Below are 22496 nucleotides of genomic sequence, written 5' to 3'. Positions count from 1 at the left end.
TTTGATTTTTGAAATATTACCTTCAAATGGTTTATCTCATTTGATATTTAAGTTTTAAGTTACAGAGGGCTCTTTCAGGTCTCAAGCCTCTACTGAGTTTAAAATCTGCAGCAGTTATGCTCCTATTTCTATGCAATATAACTCATCAGAAATGTAAAGCCCCTGCTGAATATGCAGAGTAGGGATAGCCAGCAGGAAACTATCAGAGATTGATTTATTTTACCTTTCAGAACCATTAGAAATGAATTCAGCTAGTGAACTCAAGACTACACTTTTTTTTCAAATGAGATTTTATCTGTTTGTTTGTCTGTGACCTGTTATTTTTTCTCCAAGCCCCTTAGGCTTTCAGATCACTAAGCTGCTAATGTAAACTTACATCAACCAGCCATCTAACTTATGTTCTAGAAAGATGATTTATATATGATATTGGAAGATGAGAAATATATATGCATAAGAATTTTGGAAAAGTGTCACGATTGAATAAACCAATATTCATTCAAAGATGAGTAAAGAAATAGCAACCAAAATTTTGAGAGTCAGAGTGCCCTCTTGTTTAATTGGATTTGATTTTGAAACATAATTTTGTGTTGAGTTCTAGCATGGTCACATTGTTACTGTGTGAATTTGGTCCAAACACTTAAAGTTTGTTTAGTCTTCTAATGTCTAAAATTAAAATAATAGCATATATTATACTATTGTTGTAAGAATTGACTTAATAATAAATGACATAAAACTAATACAAAAAAGTCACATTTTATATATATATATATATAACTTTAAAGAGTGCCCCCTTAAATGGTCTAAACCTACATAATGTTTTATGCTCAAATATAAGGTTAAATTTCTACTCAAAATTTAGAGAAAAAGCATATCCAAAAAAAAATTACTTTCAATTTTTGCAAAAAATTTACTCTATGTTTTTGACATTATTTGCACCAATAAAGTTTAAGAAAAAATGGATTATTTAATACAGTGATAAACAATAAAATGATGGAACAAAATATTTAGGTGATATAAGCACTAATTAAGAAGAAAATAAAAGAAAACTTAAATATAGCTTTACAAAAATTTTAAAGCTACCAATTCGGTCAAACAGGCAAAGAGGTCAGAATATGACTGTGTCTGGGAGTGACATCAACAGGGTAACAAAGTAGGCAGCAATAAGTTTATGTTCTTCAATATAAACATTGAAAACTAGTGTAAATGGCTGGAACAGCGTTATCAGATGTCTGGAAAAAACAATCAAATGCTTAGCCACCCCATGACTGCAGAATCAAGAAAAAGACAAATATGATAAAAGCAAAAACAAAAACAAAAATAAAACAAAACAACAACAAAAAAAACCTTTGTGGCAAATTTAGATGTCCTTTTGCCACTCTCTTCCTTGGTTTGTTGTCAGTCCTTTTTTTTTCTTCAAACTTTTATTTAAATTCTAGTTAGTTAACATGTAGTACAATATTAGTTTCACGAGTAGAATGTAGTGATTTATCACTTACATATAGCTTCCAGTGCGCATCACAAGTTGAGATGGCATAGGCTTGCAGGCCCCTTGCGAGCCAGGGTCATTCAAGGACTGCAGTGAGAGTTAGGAAAGCCAGGCAAACCTGAGCCAGGAGGAGAAAATGTTCTCTTCCCCTTATCTCATGTTGCAAGTTCTGAATGCCTGGATCAGCAAGAAGTGGCTCTTGCCTAGATTAGAGGTGTTCCTTCTTAGGACAAGAACATGCTGACTCCAGAGGAAGGGTGGCTGAGAGAATTCTTTAATGTATCTTTCTTCAAGGATGTTAGTTTAGTCCCATTATGTGCTGAAAGTACACATTGTTATGATTATCTGATTGCTGCAAGTATATAGCTGTGTGGGAAATAAACGACAGCATGCAGTTGCAAGTGCTGCCTTTGCTCTGCATCCCCTGTGTCCCGGTTCTTTCGCGACCCTTACCCAGGGACGCCAACGCACTAGACGTTGACAATTGGCGCCCGAACAGGGACCCTGAAGGACGTACAGGAAGGGTGAGTAACTTAAAATAACAGGGTTATGGGACAAGAAACTTCTACTCCTTATGTTCGAATGCTGAAGCATTCACTTGCTGTCTATGGCATCACTGTTGCTTTTACTGATATTGAGATGTGTTTGAAAGTGATTCGAGAATGGAATCCTTGGTTTCCAGATGAGGGTACTTTAGACATGGTTTTTCAGCGGGTTATGGCTATGGCGGAGGGATCTAAGAAGTCCTCTAAAAAGCCCTCCGCTCGGCCTCTGCCATCCGCACCAGTTTTCTCTCCCAAGAATCCTTTCCTTTCTGCTGCCTTGGCTGAGCTTGATGCGCTAGAGGATAGCGATGATGAGAGCGAGGCTGGTAATTCCGTCTTTGCTTTTCCTGTTATCAGGCCTCCCCTGGTCCAGGGAGTAGCACAAGCACCATATTATGAAGGTATCGGAATAGAGGATATCGGTCGCTTGAAAAAGGCAGTGTCTCTATATGGACCACAGTCACATTATGTGAAGGAGCTAGTTAATGGCCTAGCTCGACATTACAATAACTTCTCTCCTGAAGACTGGAGGGTCCTCTGTAGAGCCCTCCTGAAAGAGCCCGAATATCTGCAGTGGCAGATGTGGTTTTCTGAGCTTTGTATGGATCGGGCTCGCCAGAATGCATTAAGTCCTAACCCTCGTATACAGGTTATAACTTATCAAATGTTGGCAGGGATAGGCCAATATTCTGATATTGCTGCTCAAGTTAATACCCCTGAAGAAATTCATGAACAACTACGGGAGATTAGTTTGGAAGCGTGGGAACGTATTCGGCCAACAGGGGAGCATTATGGATCATGGACTAAGGTTGTTCAAAAGACTAATGAACCTTATGTTGAGTTCTTATCACGTTTAAAATTAACTTTAGAAAGAACTGTTATTGGAGAAGAGGCTAGACAACAACTGTTGAAGTTGCTAGCATATGAGAATGCTAATGAGGATTGTAAGAGAGTTATCTTACCCATTAAGGATACAGGAGACATTAATACCTTCATGGAGGCCTGTAAGGATGTAACATCAGAAAGTCGAAAGATGCAGTTGTTTGCTGAAACCATGGCCACTACTTGGCATTCCCTACAATCTAAGCAGCTAGATAACATGAAGTGTTTTGGTTGTGGCCAAATAGGACACCTAAAAAGAAATTGTAGAGGAAAAAATCAAATCTGCCTTCTTGACCCGGATTGATCCCTCATTACCTTTAAAATTATACATCCTTAACACATGGCAATATCCCACGGCTATACTAGGTCAAAGTGAGTTACCCATTGAATGGATCTATACTAAACATCATTTCTCAAAAAATATTACGCCATATGGTATTCAAATAGCATATTTGATAGAACAAGCTCGAGATAGGGCTGTCACTATAACTGGCTATGACATTATGGACATTATCATCCCCCTTTCTAAGGATCAATTTTCATTTTTATTATGAAATATGGAAGAATTACAGATTGCTTTAGCAGGGTATGTTGGCCAAGTCAACTACCATTTTCCTAAAGGGAAATTATGGGACTGCTTTCGTAAACAAGAATTTGTTATTCAAGATATCATTAGTGATCAACCCCTAATTGATGCACCTATGGTCTTTAGCGATGGCTCAAAGACTAAAAGTGCTTACTGGACCTCTTCTAAATATTGGGTTCAGTATACAGACTTTGATTCAGTTCAGCAAAATGAATTGTTCGCCATTACTCAGGTGTTAAAGGATTTTCCCTCTGCTGTAAATATCATCGCTGATTCTGCTTATGCTGTAGGAGTCCTTAAAAACATATGCACTGCTGTCGTGCATTCACATAAGTCCAACTTACTTGGCCTATTTCTACTCTTACAAACCTTGCTAAGGAATCAGAATGCTCGTATCTATGTGACTCATATTCGCTCTCATACTAATCTTCCTGGTTCGTTAGCTTATGGTAATGCTCAAGTGGATGCTTTGGTGTCGTTTGCATCCGCGGAGGAGGAACATAATTTACTACACACCAATGCCGGCAGACTGCATGTTCAATATAAAATTCCATACTGTCAGGCAAAATATATTGTAAAGCAATGTCCAATCTGTAGACCTTTACATCTGCGCACTATAAAGGCTGGGGTAAACCCCCGAGGAACATATGCCAATGAACTATGGCAAATGGATATCACTCATGTGACACAATTTGGGCGATTATCTTATGTGCATGTTGTAATAGACACATATTCTCAATTCATATGGGCTACTGCACAAGCTGGTGAAACCGCACAACATGTCATCACTCATCTATTAGAAACTTTTGCTGTGATGGGTTTACCATCTACTATTAAGACAGACAATGGCCCTGCATATAGCAGCAAAAAATTTCAAACCTTTTGTGAACAGTATGATATACTACATAAAACAGGCATTGAATACAACCCTCAGGGACAAGCTATAGTAGAACGTGCGCATAGTACTTTAAAGTTACAAATTAAAAAATTAAAAAGGAGGAAAAAGGATCATATATTATCATTCACTCAATCTAATGCGTGTTCCATTTTGATACAGGCACTATTTACACTAAATTTCTTGAATCTTCCGCAGGGAGATATTCTTTCCCGAGCTGAAAAGCATTTCATAGAGGGAGAGGCTGCTCCTCCTCCGTTAAATGAATATATATGGTTTAAACCGGCTGCAGATGCAGAGTGGCAACCAGGGCTATTACTTTATAGAGGGAAGGGTTATGCTTATGTCTCCACAGAGGATGGACGGACCTGTTCCTGGCTCCCCGCGAGATGGATCCGGTCGAGGACCAATTCGAATGTGTGCATTACTTACTGTATCATCTTCTGCCGAGGCGACAAATGATACTGCCGCGGAGCCAATGGAATGAGTCAGTGGTAAATCATCGACTGATGGCCTGGGGAGATGGCGGCATTGCAGACCCTCGTATATCACATCAGAAATTTCCTGATCATATTCAAACGCACTTATGGAAAATTGCAGCTGCGCTTAAGACTGTTCGAATGTACAATGGAACTTTTTCTGGCACAGCAAACTCTGCATCAACTTATAACTTCACTATTTCTAAAGAAATGAATGTAACTGCTTGTGTGCCTTTACCATATCTATTTCTGGTTGGGAATTTTAGTTTCAATAATGGAATTAACTGTACCAAATGCCGACTATACTCCTGTATCAATAACTCTATAGAATTTAAATTGGGATATTCTCTCATGATTTTGCAACAACGTTCTCACATTTGGCTTCCAGTAAATCTAGAACGACCATGGGCTCAAAATCCCGTGGACACCTTAGTTTTGGAGTTTTTCAAAAAAATGCTGAAACGTTCTAAACGCTTTGTCGGCATTATTGTAACGGTTATTTTAAGTTTGATCACAGTTACCGCGCTGGCCGCGGTATCTGGTATAGCATTACATACCTCTCTGCAAACCAAACATTTCGTGGAAAATTGGCACCGTGATTCCCGAGACCTTTGGCTTTCCCAGACCATGATTGATACTCGCTTGCAAACACAAATAGATGTCCTTAGGCAGACTGTGAGTTGGTTAGGAAAGAAGGTCTTGACGCTAGAGAGGCAAATTTGGCTGCGTTGCGATTGGAATTCCACAACCTTTTGTGTTACCAATTTAAAATATAATGAGTCACAGCATGATTGGAGCATCATCCAAAGATACTTAAAAGGTAATTCATCGGCGGTTGACATGATCAATAATCTGCACACGAATATTCAGGAGATATTTGGTAGACCATTTGAGACTGAAGATGCTGCCACTCTGGCAGACTTGTTCCTTAAACAACTTGAGGGATTAGACCCAAAAGGTATCATTCAGAGTTTGGGGCATACCGCTGGAGGAATGGGCATTGTATTGCTAGTTGTTATCTTATGCTTTACGCTGCTACATTTCTGTTATATAAAACCGCCCCAGAATTCTATGGCCACCCTTTGGAAAGCACTTTTGCTGAAACAAAAGAAAAAAGGGGGAAATGAGATGGCATAGGCTTGCAGGCCCCTTGCGAGCCAGGGTCATTCAAGGACTGCAGTGAGAGTTAGGAAAGCCAGGCAAACCTGAGCCAGGAGGAGAAAATGTTCTCTTCCCCTTATCTCATGTTGCAAGTTCTGAATGCCTGGATCAGCAAGAAGTGGCTCTTGCCTAGATTAGAGGTGTTCCTTCTTAGGACAAGAACATGCTGACTTCAGAGGAAGGGTGGCTGAGAGAATTCTTTAATGTATCTTTCTTCAAGGATGTTAGTTTAGTCCCATTATGTGCTGAAAGTACACATTGTTATGATTATCTGATTGCTGCAAGTATATAGCTGTGTGGGAAATAAACGACAGCATGCAGTTGCAAGTGCTGCCTTTGCTCTGCATCCCCTGTGTCCCGGTTCTTTCGCGACCCTTACCCAGGGACCCCAACGCACTAGACGTTGACAACAAGTGACCTTCTTAATACCCATCACCTACTTAACCCATCCCCCTGCCCACCTCCCCTCCAGCAACCTGTTTGTTCTCTAGAGTTAAGAGTTTATCATTTGCCTCTCTTTTTTTCACCCATGTTCATTTGTTTTATTTCTTAAATTACACATATGAGTGAAATCATAAGTATTTGTCTTTGACTGACTTATTTCACTTAGCATAATACACTCTAGCTCCATCCATGTCATTTCAAATAACAAGATTTCATTCTTTCATTCTTTTTATGGCATATATATTTGTATATATCTCACATTTCTTTATCCATTCATCAGTCAGTGGAAACTTGGGCTGTTTCCATAGTTTGCCTAGTGTAGATAATGCTGCTATAAACATGAGATGCATGTACCCCTTTGAATTAGTATTTTTCTATTCTTTGGGCTGGATCATAAGGTAGTTCTATTTTTAATTTCTTGAGGAAACTCCACACTGTTTTCCAGAGTGGCTGGAAAGTTTACATTCCCACCAACAGTAAGAGGTTGCCCCTTTCTTTGCATCTTCACCAACATCTGTTGATTCCTGTGTTGTTGGTTTTAGCCATTCTTACTGGTGTGAGATGGTATCTCATTGCAGTTTTGATTTGTATTTCCCTGATAATGAGTAATGTTGAGCTTCTTTTCATGTTTTTGTTAGCTGTTTGTATGTCTTTTTTGGGAAAATGTCTCTTCATGACTTCTGCCCATTTCTTAACTGGATTAACTGCATTATTTGGTTTTGTGGTGTTGAGTTGAATAAGTGCTTTATATATTTTAGATAATAACCCTTTATCAGATACGTCACTTGCAAATATCTTCTCCCACTCTAAAGGTTTCCTTTTAGTTTTGTTCATTGTTTCCTTTGCTGTGCAGAAGCATTTTATCTTGATGAAGTCCCTAAAGTTCATTTTAGCTTTTGTTTCCATTGCCTCTGGAGATGTGTCTAGTGAGAAGTAGCTATGGCCAAGGTCAAAGAGGTTGCTGAATGTGTCATCCTCTAGGATTTTAATGATTTCCTGCCTCACATTTAGGTCTTTCATCCATTTTGAATTTATATTTTTTTGTGTGGTGTAAGAAAGTGGTCCAGTTTCATTCTTTTACACAATGAGATTTTTCTTAGAATCTAATAATGACCTGAAATTTTCATGGTAACAGAGAGATTACAGTTGAATGAAAAGTCAAAATACCTTAATTAAATGTAAGTAAGGAAAGAGTTCTAAGGAAGCATTTATTTGAACATGAATGAAGATCCATTTTTGTTACATGAATTATTTATTTCATGATAGTTAAATTGTCTCTTGGAAGAAACATGTGACTTTATAAGAGCACTGTTGGATGGAATAAGTTTATTAAAATACACACATTATGAAGATATTCCATCTTCGTCTGATCTTATAAGACTCTCAATGCTTTCTGTGTGCCTCAGCAGTGGATATAGAAACTAGAATATAAAGCTCTTGAGTCATCTGCATTTAATTTTTCAATCATTTCCAGCTCATTTTTAATCTACTTTATCTGTTTTCCAACTATTTAATTTATCATATCCTCTGTGTATTTGACTACACATCCTGATTCTAAATAAATCAATATTACTAGTAATGTTTTCAATGTGTCTGTCTTTTTTCAGCACTCTAGCATTCCTGGTTCAACTCCCAGGCCATTTCTGGAATCATCCATTTTGTTTGAGGCACTGCTGTCTAGTGGAAGAAGAGAGAGGTTGGCTCTTTCAAACATAACCATTGATATTATTATTATTTTATTACCATGAATATAACCTGGAAATATAATTCAGATTTGAATGTGTTTGAGCATGAACTCTGAAGAAAACAGCTTTATAGTAATGGGCAAGCTTGCTGACCAGAAGCGGTACAAGCTCTCTGGTAACAGTCTCCTCCATTACCTTCAATTATCCTAAAATAAAGTACACTTCATCTTCTGTGAATAATTCACATTATTCAAATTCAACATCAACTGGTGTCCACTATTAGTTTAACATGTATCACAGTATTGAAGTTCAGTGATGAATTATCTTTCCTAGAGGACATTATGCTTCTTAAGGACATTTATAATGTCTGCACTGTTTATTTTTGTATCTCTATTGCTAGCTAAGTATGTTTTACTTAGTGGCATATGAGACATATCACACAGGAAAAGGGATTTTCATGTTTTATTTATTTATTATTGCATTTCCAATATCTGTAAGAGTGCCTGAGAACTATTAGTTGTATATAAACATTAACTGATTCAGGAAATAAATGAGTAAACTAATTCTAAGTGGTCAATATATATTTCAAACCAATAAGATGATCAGATACTAAGCATTCAATATGTATTTAAAATTTAATAATATTATATGTGCTTTACAATGTTACCTGGAACATTTCTCAAGATAAATTAGCCATATCCATTTGAATCTTCTTCTCATTATTGGTCTTTTCATATCTGCATTATTTTTCATTCAGTCTTGGTAGGTTGTATAATTCTAGAAATTTATCATTTTTTCTAGGTTATTCAATTTGTTGGAAGTAATTGTTCATAGCATTCTCTTATGATCCTTTGCAATTCTGTGGCATTAGTTGTGTCTTCTCTTTCATTTCTCATTTTATTTAAGATTGTTCTGGGTTTTTTTTTATTCTAGGTAAAATGATTTATATAATATATATTAATTTCAGGTGTAGAATTTTGTGATTTATCACTTATATACAGCACCCAGTGCTCATCACAAGTACTCTCTTCAACACCAGTCACCTGTTTAACTTATCCCCCACCCACTTTCCCTCCAGTAACCACCTGTTTGTTCTCTATAGCTAAGCATTTGTTTCTTAGTTTGTCTCTTTTTTAATTTATTTCTAAGCATCTGTTTCTTAGTTTGTCTCTTTTTTTTATTTATTTTGTTCTTAAGTTCCACATATGAGTGAAATCATATTTTGTCTTTCTCTGACTTACTTATTTTTCTTAGCATTATAATCTCTAGCTCCATCCATGTTGTTGCAAATTGCAAGATATCATTCTTTTTATGGCTGAATAATATTCCATTGTATATCTATACCACATCTTCTTTATCCATTCATATATCAGTGGACACTTTGGCTGCTTCCATAATTTGGCTATTGTAAAAAAATGGTGCAGTAAACATAGGGATGCCTATATCCCTTTGAAATTGAGCTCCTATCTATTTATCTATCTATTATCTACCTATCATCTATCATCTATCTATCTATCATCTATCTATCATCTATCTATCTATCTATCTATCTATCTATCTATCTATCTATCTATCATCTATCAACTATCTATCTATCATCTATCTATCATCTATCTATTAATCTATCTATCATCTATCTATCATCTATCATGGAGGTAAATACCCAATAGTGTGATTACTGGATAATAGGGTAGTTTTATTTTTAACTTTTTGAGGAACTTCCATACTGTTTTCTACAGTAGCTGCATCACTTTGCATTCCTACCAACAGTGCATGAAGGTTCCTTTTTCTCCACATCCTCACTAAAACTTGTTCTTTCTTGTCCTGTTGATTTTATCCATTCTGACAGGTGTGAGGTGATCTCTCGTTATAGTTTTAATTTGCATTTCCTTGATGATCAGTGATGCTGAGCATCTTTTCACGTGTCTGTTAGCCATCTTTATGTCTTCTTTGGAGAAATGTCTGTCCAAGTCTTCTGCTCATTTTAATTGGATTGTTTGTTTTTTTGGGTGTTGACTTGCATCAGTTCTTTATACATTTTGGATACTACCCTTTTATCAGATATGCCATTTGCAAGTATCTTCTCTCATTCAGTAGGTTGCCTTTCAGTTTTGTTGATTCTTTCTTTCACTGTACAGAAGCTTTTTATTTTGATGTAGTCCCAGTAGTTTATTTTTCCTTTTGTTCCCCTTGCCTCAAGAGACATATCTAGAAAAATGTTCCTATGACAGATGGCAGAAAAATTACTGCATGTCTTCTTTCCTAGGATATTTATGCTTTCAGGTCTCACACTTAGGTCTTTAATCCATTTTTAATCTATTTTTTTGTGTATGGTGAAATAAAGTGGTGCGGTTTCATTCTTTACCATGTACCTCTCCAGTTTTACCAGTATCATTTGTGAAAGAGACCCATTGTATATTTTTCCCATTTCATATTCATTCTTTCTTTCTCAAAGATACTGGCCATGTAATTGTGGGTTTATTTCTTGGTTTTCAAATATGTTCCATTGATCTAAGTGTCTATATTTATGCAAGTACCATACTGTTTTGATTACAACATCTCTGTAGTATAACTCAAATTCTGGAATTTTAATGCCTACAGTGTTGCTTTTTTCTTTTCCAAGATTGCTTTTGCTATTTGAAGTCTTTTGTGATTCCATACAAATTTTAAGATTGTTTTACCCCTGTGAAAAATGTTGCTGGTATTTTGATAGGGATTGCTTTTAACCTGTAGACTGTTTTGGGTAGTAGAAATTTTGTAACAATATTGGTTCTTCCAATCCATGAGCATGGTATGTCTTTCAATTCTTTGTATCTCCTTGAACTTCATTCATCAATGTTTTATAATTTTCAGATTACAAGTATTTTATCTCTTTGATTAAGTTTATTCTTAGATATTTTATTGTTTTGGGTGCAATTTTAAATTGGATATTTTTCTTAATTTCACTTTCTGCTGCTTCATTATTAATGTATAGGAATGCAACAGATTTCTACATGTTGATTTTCTGTCCTGTGACTTGTCTGAATTCATTTATCAATTAGAGTAGTTTTTCATAGAGCCTCTTGGGGTTTTTTATATATACTATCATGTCATCTGCAAATAGTGAAAACTTTATTTCTGTGTTACCAATTCGGTATTTTCTTCTATTTTCTTTTGCTTTCCAATTCTTGTGACTAGAACATCAAGTACTATGTTGAATAAAAGGGGTTAGAGTGGATGTCCTTGTCTTCTTGATCATAGAGGAAAAGCTCTTAGTTTTTCACCATTGAGTAGTATGATGTTAGCTATGGGGGTTTATCATATAAGGCTTTTATTATATTAAAGTATTTTCTCTCTAAATCTACTTCATTGAGGTTTTTTAACATCAGTGGATGCAGAACTTTGTCAGATGCTTTTTCTGCATCTATCGAAAGGATCATATGGTTCTTATCTTTTATTAAGGTGATGCAGCCTGTTGATTGATTTCCTAATATTGAACCACTCTTGTAACCCAGAAATAAATCCTACTTGACCATGGTGAGTGATTTTTTTAAGATATATTGTTGGATTCAGTTTGTTAGTATTTTGTTGAGGATTTTACATCTATGTTCATGAAAGCTATTGGCCTGATGTTTTTGTTTGTTTGTTTGCTTGAGGTGTCTATCAGGTTTTGGTAACAGGTAAAACTGACATCATAGAATTAATTTGATAATTTTCCTTCTTGTATTTTTTGGAATAGTTGAAGAAGAATAGATGTTAACTCTTCTTTAAATGTCTGGTGGATGTTATATGAGAACAATGAATCGTGGATCACTACATCAAAAACTAATGATGTATTGTATGGTGACTAACATAACATAAAAGAAAATAATAAATAAATAAATAAATGTTTGGTGGAGTTCATCTGTGATGCTGCCTCGTCCTGGACTTTTGTTGTTGGGAGTTTTTTCGTTCAATTACATTGCCAGTAATTGGTCTATTCAAATTTTCTATTTCTTCCTGCCTCAGTTTTGGTAGTTTACACGTTTCAAAGAATTTATCCATTTCTTCCTGGTTGTCCATTTGTTTGGCATATATTTTTTCATAATACACTCTGATCATCTTTTGTTTTTCTGTGGTGTTGGTTGTTATTTCTCCTCATTCATTTGTAATTGTGTTTATTTGAATCCTTTTTTTTTTAATAAATCTGGCTAAAGGCTTATCAATTTTGTTGATCTTCTGAAAGAACCAGATCCTGTTTTGTTTTTGTTTTTGTTTTAGCTCCTGGCTTCTTTAATCTGTTCTATTGTTTGTTTTGTTTTACTTCTATTTTTTTTTATTTCTATGTCATTTATTTCTCCTCTAATCTTGGTTATTTTGTTTCTTCTGCTGGATTTGTGTTTGATTTATTCTTCTTTTGTAGGCCATTTAGGTGCTAGTTTACACTGTTTATTTGAGATTTTTCTTGCTTCTTGAGTTGGGCCTTTATTTCTATTCACTTCCCTTTTATAACCGCTTTTGCTACTTCCCAAAGATTTGGACTATTTTCTTTACATTTTCTTTTGTTTCTTTTGATTTCTTCTTCAATTTTTTGGTTGGCTCATTCATCGATTAATAGCATTTTATTTAATCTCCATGTATTTGTAGTCTTTCCAGGTTTTTTTCTTATCATTGTTTCTAGTTTTATAGTATTGTGTTCAGAAAAAAATGTATTATATGATCTCAATCTTTTTGAACTTATTCAGAGTTGTGTATGGCCTAGTATGTGATCTATTCTGGAGAATGTTCAATGTTAAATTGAAAAGAATGTGTATTCTACTGTTTGAGAATGGAACGTTCTGAATATGTCTGTTAAATTCACCTTGTCCAGTGGATCTTTTTAAAGCTACTGCTATTTTTCTGTTTGGATAATCTGTCCATTGATGTGAGTGAGGTGTTAAAATTCTCTATTATTATTGTATTACTATTGATTATTTCCTTTATATTTGTTATTAACTGTTTTATGTATTTCAGTGTTCCCATGTTGTGTGCTTAAATATTTACAAATTTTATATCTTCTTGTCAGATTGTCTCCTTTATTATTATATAGTGCCCTTCTTTGTCTTTTGTTACAGTCTTTATTTTAAATTCTATTTTGTCCAATAAAAATATTGCTATCTTGGCTTTCTTTTCACATCCATTTGCATGACAAAATGTTTCTCCTTCACTTCAATTACAATCTGCATGCTCCTTTAGGTCTGAAATGAATCTCTTGTAGGCAGCATATAGAGGGTCTTGTTTGTTTATCCACTGTCATCACCTTGTGTCTTTTGATTGGATCATTTAGTCCATTTACATTCAAATCAGTTATTGATAGATACATATTTATTGCCATTCTGTTACTTGTGTTGTGGTTGTTTTTGTATTTCCTCTCCAATCCTTTCTACTCTTGCTGTTTTCATGGTTTGTTGGCTTTCTTTAGTGATATATATTCATTCCTTTCTCTTTATGTTTGCATATCTATTACTGGTTTTTGATTTGTGGTTACCATGAATTTTGTATACAACATCTTCTGCATATAGCAGTCTATGATTGCCTAAGTTTGAAGCCATTCTTTACTCTTCTGCCCCCTCAGTTGAAGGCATATGCTGTCATATTTTGCATCCTTTTATTTTATGAATAATCAATCCCTTGACTGATTTTTAGAGAAATACTTATTTTTTACTGAGTTTGTGGGGTTTTTTCCTTTACTTTTCATATCTCACTTATGGTCTTTCCTTTCCACTCAAAGTGTCCTCCTTAATCTTTCTGGTAGGGCTGATTTAGTGGTCATGAACTCGTTTGGATTTTGTTTGTCTGAGAAATTATTTATCTCTTTTTCTAATCTGAATGATAGCCTTGCTGAATAAAATATTCTTAGCTGCAGATTTTTCCCTTTCAACACTATGAATATATCATACCCTTCTTTTCTTTCTTACAAAGGTCCTGCTGAAAACTCTATTGATAACTTTATGAGGGTTCCCTTGTATGTAATTGTCCTGTTTTATTTTATTTTCTTGCTGCTTTTAATTTTTTTTCTTTCCACTACTTTTTGCCATTTTGAATATTATGTGTCTTAGTGTGGTCCTCCTTTGATTGATTTTGTTGGAGGGATATCTCTGTCTCCCATATCTGGATATCTGTTTCCTTCCCCTGGTTAGGGAAATTTGTAGCTATTATTTCTTCAATTTACATTTTTGCTCCCTTTTCCCTCTCTTCTACTTCTGGAATCCCTATAATGCAAATGTTATTATGCTTGGAGGATTCACTGAGTTCCCTCAAACTATTCTCAATTTGCATATTTTCCCCTCTCATTTGCACGGTTACTTTCCATGACTCTGCCTTCCAAGTTGTTAACTCATTTTCTGCTTCATCTGTCTTCCTATTTATTCCATCAGGTGTATTTTTATTTTATTTTTTGTATTTATCTCGGATCGGTTCTTTTTTATCTCTTGATTAAGAGTCTTACTAATGGGGGTGCCTGGGTGGCTCAGTCAGTTAAGGGTCTGCCTTCGGTTCGGTCATGATCTCAGGATTCTGGGATTGAGCCCCATGCCAGGCTCCATGCTCAGTGGGGAGTCTGCTTCTCCTTCTTCCTCTGCCTTTCCCCCCTGCTTGTGCTCTCTCTCTCTCTCTCTCTAATAAATTAATAAAAATGTTTAAAAAAAGGTCTCACTAATGTCCTGTACTCTCTTCTCAAGCCCAGTAAGTATCTTTATGATCATTACTTTAAATTCTTTATAAGGTGTTTTACTTGAATCTGTTTCACTTAGGTGTCTTGCTGTGGTTTAGTCCTGTTCTTTCATTTGGGACATATTTTTCTATCTCCTCATTTTGTCTAACTGTCTGGGTCTGTTTCTATGTGTTAGAGAAATCAGCTACATCTTTTACTCTTGGTGGTAATGGCCCTGTGAAGAACAATCTTGTAGATCCCTGCAGTGCAGTGTCTTTTGTTCCCCAGGACCTGATGCTTCATGGAGTGTTTCCTCTGTGTCTTTTGTGTGCTCTGCGTTGAGTCCTGTTCTCCTTTTCCCTCAGTCCCATTGTCTGCAGAGGCTCTCATTACCTATTGTAGGCAGTGATTTTTTCCCTGGCTGGGTGGGACATTGTTTAACAGTATGTATGGTGGTCTGCTTATGAAATGAGACTGCCAGAACTCAGATTCAGCAAAAGTTGTGGGTTGGGAGAGAAGTGTTATTTGGTTTGTGCTATTCTTCTGGGGAAGGGGGCTCACAGCAACAGGACTGAGGCAAGTATGACTGGGACTGGTGGATCGGCCTAGGTGGCTGGAGGTGGGGTTTAGCATAGGTGAATTAGCTAAGGAATGTTGTGCTGGCCTAGTTCCTGCAGGTGGCAGTGTGTTTAGGCTGGGCAGTGGGGGATAGAAATGGTGTCTGCCACCTCCTTTGTTCCTGCAGAGGTTTTCCCATGACCCCTGCCTTTCTGGGACATGCTGTGAAATGAGTAAATCACTCTCCCTCCCATCTGTTCCTAGAGTTTTTCAGACTGCTGCTTCTCTGCTGTATCTCCATGGGCTGTTTGTCCTGCTGTCTCTTTTAGGGCAGGGACTCCACTTCCTAATGCAACTCTGGGCTCTCCCAGAACTGAGCCTGCTGATTTTTTAAAAATTCCAGGCTTTAAGTCATACTGGTTGTAAGAATTCAGGAAATTTGGCCCCTCTCACTTTCAAAGCTAAATATTATGGGGTTTCATCTTCCCCTGAAGGCTCCCTCAGTGTAGAAATGTTTTTTATGCATTTTGCAGAAATTTTTTTTGCATTTTGCAGAAAATGTTTTTTTCTCCCCAACATCAGCTCCCTTCCTACCAGGCACATTTAAGGTCTCTTTCACTCCCAAAGCATATCTTTGTCCTTCCTAACTTCTTTGATATGGCCTTTTCTCTACTTTTTGTTGTGGAGTTTGTTCTTCCAGTGTTTGGATCATTTTCTGGGTTATCTATGCTGATGTGAGTGATGTGATGTAATTTGTATCCATGGAATGAGGTGAGCTTAAGGTCCTTCTACTCTGCCATTTTCCCAGCCTCCTCTCACCAGAGAATTCTTGATGCAGCTATAAAACATTGCAACTTAGTGCTATTTTATAAAGGCAGGGTAGTTTGGGCCTGTATGTATGAAATCCTGCCAGAGTCATTGTTGGGGTACTGGGTATAGAGTACATGATATCCTTGTTACCTCTGGTCTGGTACTAAAATGAGCTCAAGAGTAGAAACACTCATGCAAGAAAAAGTGTTTGTGTGAAAGTAAGTTTGTATGTACTGATGTGCAAAGAAATAGATGTATGAAATTCTTCAACAGTATTTATTATAACCTATACATGCACACACACACACACACACACACACACAAATTGAATAAGTTAACATTTCCAACAAAGAAATAGTGATGTCCGGTTAATTTATTTTAGTGTTTCTCCAAGTATTGTATAAACAGACAAAAATAAGACTTATAATCTCAGAGAAAATTCTTCAGAAAATAGGGGAGAAAAATGATTCTTTATTTCATTATATTAGGCTAATAGGCCCATGTGATCAAAACCAAGTATAGTATAAAAATATTATCAAAATGTAATTGTACTCATCAAAATTGAGGCAAATATTTCACAAAATTTAGCAACTGAATGCTGTAACAAAAAATCATATATTACCAAGTATGTTTTATATATGATAAGAATTGGTTTAATATTTAAAAATTGTGACTGTAATTCACTGCCCTAAAATTATGAGGTAAAATAAAACATGATAATTGCAATTGATGAAAATTCAATCAACTTCTAACCTGTCATTTTTAATGATCAAATGTTAAAGTCATCTCCATTATATCTGTAACAAAACTTATAAGCTAAATTGGCAATTTATATTTAAATTTGTACTAGAAGTCCCAGAAAGGAAGATAACAAAGATGTAACTCATTTAAAATGTTAAAAAAAAAGATTTTTAATTGAGAGTCTTCTATTTTTATTCCTTAAGCTGTGCCTTTTAGTCCCATGACTTATGCATTCCCTAACCGGAGACCTGTATCTTCCACTCCTCTTAACCCATTTTGCCCACACCCCACGCCCCTCCCCTCTAGCAACCATCAGCTTGCCACTGTATTTTCAGGTTTGATTCTTCTTTTTAAATTCTTTTTTAGACTCGATATATGAGTAAACTCAAATGGTATTTGTCTTTTTGTGTCTGACATTTCACTTAGCATAATACCTTCTCGGTCCATCCATGTTGTTTCAAAGGACATAATCTCATCCCTTTTTATGACTGTGTGATATTTATCACATCTTATTTATCTATTATCTATTCATTTCTAATGGCAACTTAAGGTTTCTTCCATATCCTGGCTATTGTAAATAATGCTACAATAAGCATAAGGGTGCAAATATGTTTTTGAATTAGTGTTTTTGTTTTCTTTCTATACATACCCAGTAGTACAATTACTGGATTATATGGTATTTCTAGTTTTAACTTTTCAGGAAAACTCCATACTGTTTTTCACAGTGACTATAGCAATTTGCATTCCCACCAACGTACCCAAGTGTTCCTTTTATTCCACATTTTTGCCAACACTTGCTATTTCTTGTCTTTTTGATTTTAGCCATTCTGACGGGTATAAGATGATATCTCATTGTGTTTTATTTTTAAAGATTTTATTTATGTATTTATTTGAGAGAGAGCATGCTGAGCAGGGAGAACAATGCAAGGCTCCATCTCTGGACCCCTGGATCATGACCTGAGCCAAAAGCAGACACTTAACTGACTGTCACCCAGGCTCACCTCTCATTGTGGTTTTGATATGCATTTCCTGATGATTAGTGAGGTTGAGAATCTTTTCGTGTGTCTGTTGGTCATCTGTATGTTTTATTTGGAAAAATGTCTATCCAATTCTTCTGCCAAATTGTTCATTTTATTATTATTATTATTATTATTATTGTTAATTTTGGTGCTGTACTGTATGAGTTTTTTATATAGTTTGGATATTAACCCTTTATTGAATACATCATTCACAAATATCTTCTACCATTCAGTAGGTTGCCTTTCTGTTTTGTTAATGATGTTCTTCACAGTGCAAAATGTTTTTATTTTGGTGTGGTTTTATTTTATTTTTATTTTGCTTTTGTTTCCCTTGCCTAAGGAGACATACCTGGAAATACGTTGCTATGGTCAATGCCAAAGAAATTACTGCTTCTATTCTCTTCTAGGATTTTCATGGTTTCAGGTCTCACATTTAGGTCTTTAATCCATTTTAACTTTGTTGTGTGTGTGTGTGTGTGTGTGTGTGTATGTATAGTGTAAGAAAGTGGTCCAGTTTCATTATTTTGCATATAAGTATCCAGTTTATCTAGTATCACTTATTCAAGAGACTCTATATTCTTGCTTCCTTTGAGGTAGATTATTTGACCATATAAGTGTAGGTTAATTTCTGGGCTTTCTCTTCTGTTTCATTGATATACGTGTTTATTTTGAGGGCAGTGCCATACTACTTCAATTACTACAGTTTTGCAGTTTATCTTGAAATCTAAGATTTTAATACCTTTAACTTTGTTCTACTTTCTAAAGTTTGCATTGGCTATTCAAGGACTTTTGTGGTTTCATACAAAGCTTAGTGTTATTTGTTCTAATTTTATTTTTTTTAAAGATTTTATTTATTTGAGAGAGAGAGAATGACAGATAGAAAGCACGAGAGGGAAGAGGGTCAGAGGGAGAAGCAGACTCCCCGCTGAGCAGGAAGCCCAATGTGGGACTCGATCCCGGGACTCCAGGATCATGACCTGAGCCGAAGGCAGTCGCTTAACCAACTGAGCCACCCAGGCACCCTTATTTGTTCTAGTTTTGTGAAAAATTCTGTTGGTGTTTTGGTACAGACTGCATTGAATCTGTGGATTGCTCTGGGTAATATGGACATTTTAACAATATTAATTATTTCAACCCATGAGGATAACTATCTTTCCATTTGTTTGTGTTGTCTTCAATTTCTTTTACCAGTGTTTTATAGTTTTTAGAGTACTGGTCTTTTGTCTCTTTGGTTAAGTTTATTCCTAGGTATTTTTTTAGTGTTCTGTGAAATTTGAAATAGAGCTACTTTCTTAATTTATCTTTCTCCTACTTTGTTATTAGTGCATAGAAACACTACTGATTTCTGGGTATTCATTTTGAATTCTGTATCCCGCAAATTTCCTGAATTTGTTTACTTCCAGTAGTCTTTTTGGTGGGTTTTTTTGTTTGTTTGCTTGTTTGTTTTAATGTGTATTCTCATGTCATCTGCAAATAGTGACCTTTTAACTTCTTCTTTACCAATATGGATACCTCTTCTTTCTTTGTCTCATAACTGTGGCTAGGACTTCTAGTTCTATATAGAATAAAAATAGCAAGAGTGAACATCCATGTCTTATTCTTGATCTTAGAGGAAAACTGTTTTTCACCATTAAGTTTGATGTTAGCTCTGATTTTGTCTTATATTGCCTTTACTATGTTGAGATATGTTCCCTTTACACCCACTTTTCTGAGAGCTTTTCCCATAAGTGAATGCTGAAGTTTGTCAAATTCTTTTTATGCATCAATGAGATTATAATACGATTTTTATCCTTTATTTGGTTGATGTGGTGTGTCATGTTGTTAGATTTGTAAATATCAAACCATTCTCACATCTCCAGAATAAATCTCACTTAAATGTGCTGAGTGATTTTTTTTTTAAATCTATTGTTGAATGTGGCTTGCTAATATTTTGTTGAGGCTTTTTGAACGTGTGTTCATCAAAATTATTAGCCTTCGGCTTTCTTTTCTTTCTTTTTTTGGTATCTTTGTCTGGTTTTGGTATTAAGGTAATACTAGAATATTTTTGGTAGTTTTTTGACTATCAATTCAATTTCATTTCTAGTAATCAGTCTGTTCAGATTTTCTATTTCTCCCTGTTTCAGTTTTAGAAACATGTATGTTTTAAGGTCATTTTGCCTGATATAGGTATTTCTACTCTGGCTTTTTATTCACTGCCATTTCTATGGTAAATATTTTCCATCCTTTCACTTTCAGTCTGTGTCTTTAGGTCTGAGTTGATTCTTTTGTAGGAACCACTTATATGGGTATTGCATTTTTTTTTATGTTTTCATTGGAGGATGTAGGCTACTTATATTTAAAATAATTATTGTTAGGTCTGTACTTACTGCCGTTTTGCTTTTCTTTCCTTTCTTTAGGTGTGTGTGTGTGTGTGTGTGTGTGTGTGTGTGTGTGTGTGTGTGTGTGTGTTGTAGTTCTCTGTTCCTTTCTTCTTTTGCTCTCTTTCTCTGTGATTGATGAGTTTCTGTAGTGTCATGTTTGGTTTTCTTTCTCTTTATTTTCTATGAATCTACTTTTTGGGGTTTTATGTGAGGTTCTTATATAAAATCCTAAGTATATAGCAGTCAGTATTAATTTGATGGTAGCTTAAGTTCAAACACATTTTAAACCCTTATTTCTTTTTTTCTTCCTCCTCCACATGTTATATATATGTTGTCATATTTTATGTCTTTTTATTCACAATTTCCTCACATCCAATTATGACCATTTATTTTCCACTTAACAAAATCTCTTTAATATTTCTTGTAAGGCTGGTTTAGTGGTGATAAACTCCTTTAACTTATTTTTCCTCAGAAACTATCCCACTTTCAATCCTGAATGATAGCCTTGCCAGGTAGAATATTCTTACAAGTGGGTGTTTTCCTTTCAGCATTTTGGATATATCATGCCACTTCTTTCTGGCTTGCATACTTTCTGCTGAAAAATCAGTTGATAGCCTTGTATGTTTTCCCTCATAGGTGACTTTTGCTTTTCTCTCTTTTTTAAAAATATTTTATTTATTTCAGAGAGAGAGAGAGAGAGAGAGAGCATGAGAGCATGAGAAAGAGGGAAGAGGCAGAGGGAGAGGGAGAAGCAGACTTCCTGCTGAGCAGAAGCCTGAGGCAGGGCTCAATCCCAGGAACCAAAAATCATGACCTGAGCCCAAGGCAGATGCTTTACAAACTGATGCTTTCCTCTTGTTCTTTTAAAATCATCTCTTTATGTTTAATTTTTGACATTTTAATTATTAATGTGTTGTAATGTAGACCTCCTTGGTCCATCATGCTTAAACCCTCTGTGCTCCTTCGACCTTGATGTCTGTTACTTTCCCCAGATTAAATAATTTTTCAGCTATTATTTTTTCAAACAACCTTGTACTTTTTCTCTCCCACATCCTCTGGGACCACTATAATGTGACCATTTGTATGTTTGGTGTTGTTCAAGAGATCCCTTAACTTATCCTCATTTAAAAGTAAAAAAAAAAGAAACATATATAAAATATATATGTTTTACATATATAAATATATATTTAAAATATAAAATATATATTTAAAATATAGTATATAATATTATATATTTTAATTATAATAAATTATAATAAAATACATTATATATAAATATTTTATATATATATACATTTTCTTTTTGCAGTTCAGCTTGTGTGCTTTCCAATTACCCTATTTCCTGGATCACTGATACATTGTTATATATTCAATAATCTACTGTTGATTCCTCTAGTATATTTTTTAAAGATTTATTTATTCATTTTAGAAAGCTAGAGAGAATGAGGTGGGGAGGTATGGATGGAGGAAAAGGAGAGAATTTCCATCAGACTGCCCACTGAGAATGGAGCCTGACATGGGGCTTGATCTCATGACCCTGATATAATGACCTGAGCTGAAAACAAGAGTTGGATCCTTAACTGACTGAGCCACCCAGGTGCCCCCACTCTAATGTATTTTTTATTTTAGGTTGATTTTATTCCTCAAGCTTGATTTGTTCTTTTTTATATTTTCTGTCTCTTTATTGAAACTATCACTGAGTTCTTCCATGCTTCTCTCCATCCCAGTGATCATTTTGATTATCATTACTTTAAATTCTTTATCAGGGATATTGCTTATCTCCATTTCATTTAATTATTTTTCTGAGGATTTGTCTAGTTCTTTTTTTTCCCTTTAAATTCAATTAGCCAACATAGAGTACATCATTAGTTTCAGATGTAGAGTTCAATAATTCATCAATTTCATCTAACACCAGGTGCTCATTACATCACATGCCCTCCCTAATGCCCATCACCCAGTTACCCTGTTCCCCCAACCACCTCCCCTCCAGCAACTCTGTTTCTTATTTAAGAGTCTCTCATTGTTTGTCTCCCTTTCTGATCTCTCCTATTCAGTATTCCTTCCTTTCCCCTATGGTTGTCTGTGTTGTCTTCCTCTTTCTTTTGGAGCATAGTCTTATGTCTCCTCATCTTGCTTGACTATCTGTAATTTTTCTATGGGTTCAATGGAACAGCTGCTTCTCCCAAGCTTAACAGA

General features: G+C 35.4%; 1 protein-coding gene across 1 annotated transcript; it reads left to right on the top strand.

Moving 5' to 3' along the window:
• Window positions 1-1529: 1529 nt before the first annotated feature.
• On the top strand, window positions 1530-6380 carry LOC113929887 (endogenous retrovirus group K member 7 Env polyprotein-like). The gene is made up of 2 exons (XM_027607112.1): window positions 1530-2010; window positions 4750-6380. Exon 2 carries the CDS (start codon window positions 4784-4786, stop codon window positions 6008-6010), a length of 1227 nt encoding a protein of 408 aa, XP_027462913.1. The 5' UTR covers window positions 1530-2010; window positions 4750-4783; the 3' UTR covers window positions 6011-6380.
• Window positions 6381-22496: the final 16116 nt, after the last annotated feature.

The sequence above is a fragment of the Zalophus californianus genome, chromosome 5 (genome assembly GCF_009762305.2).
Source record: "Zalophus californianus isolate mZalCal1 chromosome 5, mZalCal1.pri.v2, whole genome shotgun sequence".
Classification (NCBI taxonomy): domain Eukaryota; kingdom Metazoa; phylum Chordata; class Mammalia; order Carnivora; family Otariidae; genus Zalophus; species Zalophus californianus.
The sequence above is the reverse complement of the archived record's forward strand: the minus strand, read 5'-3'. Positions and strand labels throughout refer to the sequence as shown.

What these genes read in the sequence shown, in the direction of transcription:
- LOC113929887 (XM_027607112.1), top strand. Translation starts at nt 4,784, where the DNA reads ATGGATCCGGTCGAGGACCAATTCGAATGTGTGCATTACTTACTGTAT.